At 28.8% G+C, this 10,290-nt stretch overlaps 1 protein-coding gene across 1 annotated transcript; it reads left to right on the plus strand.

The window, feature by feature from the left end:
* The first annotated feature begins 331 nt into the window (after nucleotides 1-331).
* Nucleotides 332-10,220, plus strand: Oys (lysophospholipid acyltransferase 6). Its single transcript, XM_083082423.1, has 11 exons — nucleotides 332-650; nucleotides 5,451-5,596; nucleotides 6,188-6,265; nucleotides 6,685-6,776; nucleotides 7,619-7,730; nucleotides 7,985-8,120; nucleotides 8,614-8,761; nucleotides 8,852-9,057; nucleotides 9,234-9,431; nucleotides 9,514-9,665; nucleotides 9,816-10,220. The coding sequence occupies exons 1-11, from the start codon at nucleotides 570-572 to the stop codon at nucleotides 9,961-9,963; spliced, it is 1,497 nt and encodes a 498-aa protein (XP_082938549.1). The 5' UTR covers nucleotides 332-569; the 3' UTR covers nucleotides 9,964-10,220.
* Nucleotides 10,221-10,290: the final 70 nt, after the last annotated feature.

Genomic DNA, 10,290 nt, shown 5'->3' on the forward strand with positions numbered 1-10,290 from the left:
TTTTTTATATTTCCATTTCTTTTCTGTAGATCAAATCTTTTCTCTTCTCACGCAATTTAAAGCCGTTAATGCACGATCTGATCGGATAAATCACGAAATTGATTATACAATTTCAATTATCTCTTCAAATTTCAATGACAATCAAAACTCGTATCATAACAAAAGGAGCGTTAAAATTTTTTTTTTTCTGATTAGTCAGAAGAATTTTAATTTTTAATCTCAAGCTTCAATGTGCAATCTGATACGGCTTTAACTCGCACGACCACCTCTCCGGCACATGCTCGCGAGTGATTGGTCCACAGTGCGACACGAGCTTCTCACGTCAAATGACGCCACGCAAAATTCCAAATGCCGGTAACGCAGTCGGCGCGCTTCCCGCTTTACTTTAGTTCGCCGGAGTCATCCGCCCGCTTTCGTGTGTTTGCGCGTCAGCTGGCTGTCATCTATATCTGGTTACGTTTGTAAATCGCCGCCTATCATCCGCTCACCCGCCTCCGGATTCGTCCACCTCGTGGTCCGTCTCGCGTATCTTTCGCGATCGCGGATCCTCTTAGGCGAATCCCTCGACAATGGCCGCGACCATGGACCACTACGATGGCTTTCGCACTTTCTCCTGGTTCGCGGACCTCGTCGGGTTGCCGATCGACCAGGTGAGATATACCCGGATGCCGGAAATGACGGCACGGCATCGCGAGGCGCGGGGAGGAGCGACGGCGTGATTGTCCGGGTGCCGTTGTCCTCTAAGCGAGATTCCCGGGAATTCGCATAGATATCGATCACCAAAAGGATCTTCTCCATCGCGGTTTTCCGTGCTTTGTACGCGCTTCGGATGAAATAGGATGATAAAATAGATTTATATAACAGATACATCCTTGAATCATTGAATATTTTAAAAATCGATTTTTTTTTCTCCATCACATTGTTTTATCTATGCATTTTATAATCATACTCGAATGGTCATATTTGTGTTCGAACAATGCTTGAAACTAATTAATGCAATAATGGTAACGCGCATTAAATGATGCAATTGAATATAATTTCCTGCTATGCGATGTCTTTTAAATTTTTTCGCATAAATACGTTTTTTAATTATTTTTTTTTGCATTTACATAACATTTTAGAAAAGAGGCAACATTAACATAAGAAATATGCGCAGTCTTTTTTCCAAATAAAATTATTCATGCACGTAACTTTCAAGACTTTCAACAATACAATCGATATGATAATATTTTTCAATTAGTTTTTTTCAGTTTTTCTTGCGTTATAATATATTACTCGTTAGTTAAATTGATTTAAATAACTGATTAATTATTTTATTAGATTCAACGAGGATTAAAAATAAACTTTTCTTTTACATTATATTTTAATTGGATCGAAAATTGAAATTTTTTTATGTAGCAAAAAAGACAAATTATTTCTACTTACTTCTGTGAACTTTGAAGTGAAGTTAAGGGGATCCTAAAGTGACTTTTTTACCGATATAACATTATATTTCTTTTGTACCGAAATCTTTTTATTAATTGCACAGAATAGTAAATGCTTCTCCACGATTAAAGTACAGACAGAAACAAACCGGGAACCTCCCGATTTTATGTTAAAAAACAAAAAAAATTGAAAAATCGTAAAAAAGTCGTAACAATATTTGCTTAATATAAAAGTTTTGCAGTTTGTATGTACAAAATAAGATAGGGGACCTATCTTATTTTGTACATACAAAGCAAATATTGTTACAGAAGCCGATAAAAAAATTGTAATTTTTCAATTTTTTTTATTTTTTAACATAAAATCGGGAGGTTCCCGGTTTGTTTCTGTGTGTACTTTAATCGTGGAGAAGCATTTACTATTCTGTGCAATTAATAAAAAGATTTCGGTACAAAAGAAATATAATGTTATATCGGTAAAAAAGTCACTTTAGGATCCCCTTAATGAGCAAAACTCCATTTGTTATCATAGTCACTATTTATCGTATATTGTGTATATTATCGTATATCCTTTTATAATTCGAGTATTTTTTAAAAGCTAATTATTATATTCAAGGGAAATATCTAGTTTACTGACAACCTCGAATTTTGTTAATTCTCTGTCATCTAACATATACTTTTCATTCTTTCCTCATCGGATTTCCTATATCGTATGTTATTTAATATTAGAAAATAAGAGTGAGCGATTTATCTTTTTAGCAACATAAACAATTAATTTTCTATATATTCTATTTTTTAGATATAAAAAAAAATTTTAATTTTTAAAATTAATTTTTAAATAATCTGTAAGTTTTTTTATCTCATAAAAGTCAATACTAGAAAGATAGATATTATGAAAATATAGTTTAATAATATAGGTTTAAATATATATATATATATATACATATACATATATATATATATATATATATATATATATATTTAAATATATATAATAGTTTAAAAATATAGTTTAATAATATAGATATAATAATATGTTTTAATAAATATTTCTTACATGAGATTGTAATACTATTAAAATTAAATTATTATAAAAATAATCTTGCAACTCATGATTTCCTATTCCTTACAATTTATTGCATTTTATTTTCGAAGTTCATAATATCTGTTTAATAATTTCACGGAATAATAAAAAGATTTTAATTATCAATATATCGTTTGTTTTCTTTTAGTATTGAATAACATCCGATAGAAAATAATTTAAGATATAATTTACGTTACTATTTCAATATATTTTAATGATATAAAAAAACTTATCAACACATATCACCTATTTTAGCAGCCTGAAATAAATAAATATGACTATATTTATTGTGAAAATATTGCGCATATTGCTTGTCTCAATAAAACATCAATTGTTGTACGAGATCATCAGTATAAAACCGTGATATATCGGCATATAAGATTGTAAACATTTCGAAAATTATAAGAATAATATTCAGCAGAGATGAAAGAGAAGTACATAAATAATAAGAATGCGTGCAATTATACAAAAAAATGCGCAATTAAACAAAAAGAAATCAGATGGACGATGATAAGATTATTTCAAGTTCAATCTCGCCCATATATAGAAGTTTATCTTGCGATTAACTAGAGCCTGATCTTTCCTGAAATGAGATATTATAGAAAAAACAATTTGTGTTAGCATTTTTTTATAACTTTCTTAATATTAATACTAATTCTAAGTTTAATAAAATCCAGGAAATAAAGTTCAAGTTGTCATGAAAGAAATATGAAGTATAATAGGATTCATAAATATGCAGTAAATTTTTGAAAGTTTTATTTATTACTGATATATTTTTTCTGAAATACATTTGTAAAATAAAAAAATACCGAAATACACATATATTAAACGATATATAAATATACTAAATACGAATCTTAAGAAATTTAATTGCAGTCAAAATTTAATTATATTTTGCAAACGATATAATTTTTTAATCGGATAAGTTTATGTTAATTAATGACAAAATTAGCAAAAGATTATAATTATAGTCTGCGGCTTCACATAATGATACGCCATGATAAAGAAATCTATTTTTTTATCCGATGGAAGAAAATACTTTATATTGATATTATAATTTCAGAAGAGATCTAAGTTCGCTGTGCTAAATATAAGTATAGAATTTGAATGAATGCAATATATAATAAAGGAATTTTATTACACTGTGTTGTACAATATTTACGAGCCACTATTTTTCATCATAGACAAGATTGCAAGGAACGCTAGAGTAAAACAATATTAAGAGGATAAAACAATAACAATTGCGCACACTGTCTTAACGCTGCCTTGCGATAAGAGCTCCTTTTTTTACGGTTATTCCTTGGAAAATGATTATATTATCCGAAGCGTATTATCCGTTTCATTTATTCCCTATTTTTAGCGAAAACCCTTTATCGCCTTCCGTCATTCTCAACGATGCATTCCACTGGCAAAACAAAACGCGATCGACTGTTTAAATAAATATGTTAAAAATAGGAGTAAAATGAAAAAAATGAAATATAGAGTAAGAGAATATCTTGGTTGGCCCCCCTAATAAAATAGGAATATTTAAGAAATTAGGAAAAATCTTTCAAAATTGTAAAGCATTAAGTAATATAATGTTATTTCCTTCTTATGTATTTATTCCACAGTTCATTTATTACGTTAATGAATACAAATTTAATAATGAGTAATCTATACTTTTATTGCTGTCTCACTTTTTCAATGGTAATATATAAAATATAGATAAAATATAGATTACTTAAAAACATTTTTGTGCAAAATAATTGTGTGCAGCTTTTATACGACACTTTTATGAAATATTTCTCAAGACTTGCATATGTTATTTTCAATGTGTTATCATAATTACTCTCGTAACATGTGTTACGCAAATAATTTGTTTGTCTTGAAGCTCTCCATTAAAAAAGGTATATCTTGATATTTTTTAATTTAAAGAATTTTTACACTTTATCTATTATTTATCTCCTTCTCCTTGATTTTCATATAAATTAACTTTATATGTAAAATTTATTAATTTAAAATGCAAATTTTGCAAATTTTTAAATACTTTCACTTTTGTAGATACTATGAGATATGATAAATCTCAATATAGAGAAAATTATATAATACGTTTAATTTTGCAAATAAAATCCAATTTGCTGTCAATAGTTAAGAAACAATGAAAATATTATCTAGCACAATTTAATACCGTAAACGTATACGTGGGGCAAAGGGATCAATGACCTCGTCACTCGAGAATTGCAACAGTGTAGAATGCGAGGTAGAATCTATCTAAAACTTGAGTTACAAATTCATACGGTTGAAATGTGAAAAATGGAAAGAGAAAGGGAGGGGGAGAGAGAGAGAGGGAAAATGATATCTTGTGTTTTCTAACACGAATGATTTATAAAAACATTATTGCTCTAATTATATGTAACGTGATAGATAGCAAGGAAAATCTGAAAGAGGAATTGCTTTATTTTTTGCTTCTTTATTTCTTGATATCAAGTGCAATAATATTCTTATCTGTGCATGTATATGTAGAGATAAATCATAAAGAAACATTTCTCTCTCTTCGTATTATTTATATACAATTTACTTTAATATTCTAATATATCCTAATAATTTATTTATTAATCAATATATTATTAATTTTATCATCGTTTACATATTGATATTATTTGTGTTACTACATCTTATTTTGAAAAATAATTTGTAAATAAATAAAAATATAATAAAAAACTAAGAAACTGAAAATGATTATATATGTAAGAAAAATCTAATCATGATCTATCTTTAACTATTAAACGTAAGGTAAAAAAAATTGTTATATTCTATAAATTATATATATATTGTATATAAATAATTTTTTTATGAATTATTATTTTTCGTAAATAGTTAAATGGCGTAACAATAATAAGTAATGATTATATAAGAAAAATCTTTGAGAGGAATGGAGCATATAATGAATTAATTTTTTTGTGCAGGTTAATTTCGTCTTGACACAATTTACAGCACTCATATTAGCCGGATTATTCAGATCATCTTTGAGCCCTATTGCTGCTACTCCAGCTGCCAGACACGTTTATGGTCTTATTATTGGCCTTGCCCTCGGCTATTTTTGTTTTGGCAGGTGAGTCTATGCAAAAATTATTCCATACAGAAATAGAATGGGATTAATTTTAATATATAGAAATTTTGGCTCGACGTAAAATGATTACAACTCAAAATACTAAATACATGCTTTCGAAAAAGATTTCAGGTTCTCAAATTATTTTGACGATAATATTTTTTTCTCGCCTATATATCACTTGGTTAAATTAATATTTATATTACATTAATTTAGTGTAAAATTAATGAGCAACGAATATATTAATTAGAGTTAAATTATAGCTATATTGTAAGATATGTCTTTACATCTTCTTGATATCGTTTTTTATGTTAATTCAAAACCATGACAAGTTATTATATAAAATATCGATAAACATTTAACAATGCGATTTTATTTCGCGTAAAAGACCCATAAAACGTACATAATTCGAAAAATAAAATATATATATCATATATATCATCATATATAATCATATATAAAATGAATATATATATATATATATATATGAATATATATATATATATATATATATATATATATATATATATATATATGATCGATATACATTTATTTCGACAGAAAACTTTATTTATCAATATTTCTTTCTTTCAGGCAGGCGATTCATCTCGCTAGTCTTCCCGCATTATGTTACGTAGCGATGCGTACACAAAATCCTCGCAATATGCAAAGGTGAATATAAATATAAATATTTTTGTCGTAAATCAAACATAATGATACTGATTAGTTTGTAATTACATTTAGCAAAATAGCAGTAATCTTTGTGAATTTTGTTATTTCCGGTGGTCAGACAGTTGATTTAGCGCATTTTATTGAGAAGATAATTCTCTCATATATAATTAATTTGAAAAAAAAAAAATACATATCATTGCATATGAGATCATGCCTTTACGAAACTAACAAGGACAGATATTAACGCATGCGGCCGATAACAATGATTCGCCGATAAACTGTTAAGTACATTTTATACGATCATTTGCATTAATGCGTAATGAATTGCGCACGAATCATTGTTGCATTAACCACATTTGATCACGCGGCCAATGATGACACGGCTACACGAACTTGACTCGTCCATTTAAATGTTTCAGGGTCGTTCTTGCAATAGCGTTGATCTACTTATCGTGCATTCACTTTCAACGGCAGATCTACGATTATGGCTCGTACACGCTCGATATTACCGGTGCGTTCAACTTATAATTCCGCCCAGCTTAATCCATTCGTTTCGTTCACTTCTTTTTATTTAAGAAAATTGTTATTAAAGAAAATTGTTATTTTCTTTTAGCGATTATTATTGCGACGTAAATCGAGTTTATTCCATAATCTCGATTTACGTCGCAATAATAATCGCTAAAAGACTTGAATGGAGAACATTGTTCAAGTAAAATTATTACATAAAAGCAAAATGAAAGATGCAAATAGTAGAAAAATCTTTATTATATGTAAATATATAATATTTAAAAAAATACAAATATTTTTTATTTTAATTAAAATTATATGTGCGAGTTATGGATATTAAATATTTATGTTCTCTTGTTATATTTGAACTCTTTTATATATATTTGTTTCTTGATGAATATGCAAAAGTATATCACGCTCTCTTAAGCATCTGTGTTATTGCAATAATAAAGAGCATCTTAGCGGTGTTGTCATCTTTTTCTGAATGCGATGATGACGTAAGTCTCACGCTCGAATACGATGCATTTATTTATTTAGATGATTCTTAGATAGATGTGATTTCTAATATCAATTTCGCCCACTTGAATCCTTCGTATCAATTACTATACTTATAAGTAAATCTACTCTTGTTATTATTTTATAAGAACAATATTTTATAAGAATTGAATCGCCAATTCAGCACGACATTATTATTGATTATTGAACATCATATATGTAACATTGTCTATTATATTCTACTATTGTGCAGACACCAATGCGCTTCCTTTACATACGTTTCGGCTATACGTTGTGATAAATCCCGTTATTATTCTCGTCGCTTTTGTAACAAATGTTCTCTTTTCATAGGTCCTCTCATGGTTATAACACAGAAAGTAACTAGTCTCGCGTACAGCATTCACGACGGGTTAATACGACGAGAAGAGGAGCTGACACCGATGCAGCGTCATCAAGCTGTACAGTGAGTGCACACATGCTCTCTAGACTCGATGCTAATTATATATACGTGCTCTTAAAAAACATGATGAATGTAAAGCAAAGAACCGATAACATTGTTTCTCAATATTAAAATTGTGTCGCATGTAAAATATATAAGCATGCGTCTCTCAAGACAAAAGAACAATATAGAAGAGATTTCCAAGCTCCAATTTCGTAAAGTTTATTAACAGAGATAAATTGTTCGCGGAAAGTATTGTTTCAATATTAATTTTACAGGAAGATACCAACTACTTTGGAATACTTTAGTTATATTTTTCACTTTCAAGCCCTAATGGCTGGTCCAATAATATTTTATCGTGATTACATGGATTTTATATACGGACATCATTTACCAGGATCAAAATCTTTAACTGTAAGTACATCGATATAAATAAATAAATAAATATATATATATATATCATGATTTAGAATATATCGTCTTTTTTTTTAAATAAAGATCGATTATAACATCGCTTCATGATGTAATGTCGTGATGTTGCCAACATTCGCGATTTGCCAAAGTTATTTATATAATGTATAAATAAAAGAATAAAAATATAATATATTTATAAAAATAATAATATATGTACAATATAATATATATACATAATATAAATAGTGTACATTATCAAAAATTTATTTAATACAGCGAAACTTGTTTGTTTCTTCACATATAGCTAGATATTAATAATATAGCTAGTTATAAATTATCCTACTCTTTTATATATATATATATATATAAAAATATATATTTTATATATATTTATTTTATATATATATATATATATATATATATATATATATAAAAAAATTAAATTTAAGTTTTACAATAAGACAAATAATAATAATAAAAAATAATATTTTAGATTTTCTATGATAAAAATAGTCGAGAAAAAGAAATTGTCCTGGAACCATCACCAACTCTGGTTGTTGTAAAGAAAGTTGTAGCGAGTTTAGCATGTGCTATTGTATTCATCACATTCATTTCTGATTTCCCAATACAACGTGTAAAAGGTTCGTTTGAATCATCCTTTGTCTAGAGTTTTGTGTTTTTGTTTTATAGTACTTATCTAATGTGATTAACGATACATTTTTCAATTTCAGAGGACGAATTCCTGAAGAACACGAGTATGCTTTACAAAGTGTGGTATTTGATGCTGACGACGATGCTCTCGCGCTTCAAATACTATCATGCTTGGTTGTTCGCCGATGCTATATGTAACAATTCTGGCCTCGGGTTCAGCGGTTATGATGAACGAGGCAAGCCAAAGTGGGATTTGACATCCAATGTCGACGTTTATAAGTTCGAGGTACGATATATTTGCCGTTATAACGTAGAGATAATTAAAATTATGAAGTATCACACATTTTTTCCGACGATTAAATAGGGAAATAAGATACTCGATCTCTTCTTTTTATCGTCGACATAACATCGCTATATTTATCGAAAGTTGCTTTTGCAGTTTATCGTTTGATCGGTTTCCAGACATCGCTTAATCTTAGGGAGAGTATCGAAAGTTGGAATAAGGGCACAAATTTGTGGTTGCGATCGATTATGTACGAACGAGCTGGTCGTAACAAAGTACTCTTTACGTACGCTCTGTCTGCTTTTTGGCACGGTTTTTACCCTGGATATTATCTCACATTCGCAAGTGGAGCGTTTTTCACTGTGGCGGCACGTTCGGTTAGTACTAGCAACTTTATTGTTCTGTTTCTTATGATTGCAAACGAATAAAATCACTGATTTTTACATCTTGTTACAACAGGTCCGTCATCATATAAGACCATTGTTTTTGGAGTCTCAACGAAAGAAGACCTTTTACGATATATTAACGTTCATTACGACAAGAATCGTAATGGCCTACATGACATTCAGTTTTATACTGTTAGAATTTATGCCAAGCATTAAAGTGTACCTGTAAGTATTTATTTGTCATAAAATCAATCATTGTACATTATTAGGATTATAGGGATATAATCTTTGAAAAGTCAAATCCAGATTTGTCGAACGGGGTGCCCTTAATATTAGCAAGTTTGATTTTTATTAATACAATTTTTTTGTTATTAGGTACTTGTATATGCTCCCGCATTTATTGAGTTTAATCGCGATAATACTTCCACCCCGTCTGGGATTATCGAAAAAGGCGCATAAACAGTCAGCCGAGATTGATCTCTCCGAAACAATTAGCAATGGAAACGCACACAAAACAATGTAGTCTTCTGATAACGATGTTAAAAAGACAGATATTTTTTATGGATGTTTTTAATAATATATATACAAATATAAATACATACCTATATACAATACTTGTTATTACAATACAATTATATGTATATGAAAGTCTATCGACAATGCGCGTGTACGCATTACGTTTATGTAAAATATTATCGAAATTAACGTATCATTTTCTTTTATATGACAAACGAGAAAAATTTTATAATTAGCTTAAATATATGATAATTTTATCTACGATTCTATTTACAAATTTCACTCGCTCTGTTTCCTACATGTCACATGAGTAAAATGGATGTAATTAAAGAGT

Source organism: Camponotus vicinus, unplaced genomic scaffold, assembly GCF_025532165.1.
Source record: "Camponotus vicinus isolate PSW18456_S1 unplaced genomic scaffold, iyCamVici1.0 SCAF_11, whole genome shotgun sequence".
Lineage (NCBI taxonomy): Eukaryota > Metazoa > Arthropoda > Insecta > Hymenoptera > Formicidae > Camponotus > Camponotus vicinus.

Coding starts and splice junctions, on each gene's coding strand:
- Oys (XM_083082423.1), top strand. CDS start 570: ATGGCCGCGACCATGGACCACTACGATGGCTTTCGCACTTTCTCCTGG. Junction 9,432..9,513: donor TCACTGTGGCGGCACGTTCG/GTTAGTACTAGC, acceptor TTGTTACAACAG/GTCCGTCATCATATAAGACC. Junction 9,666..9,815: donor CCAAGCATTAAAGTGTACCT/GTAAGTATTTAT, acceptor TTTTGTTATTAG/GTACTTGTATATGCTCCCGC.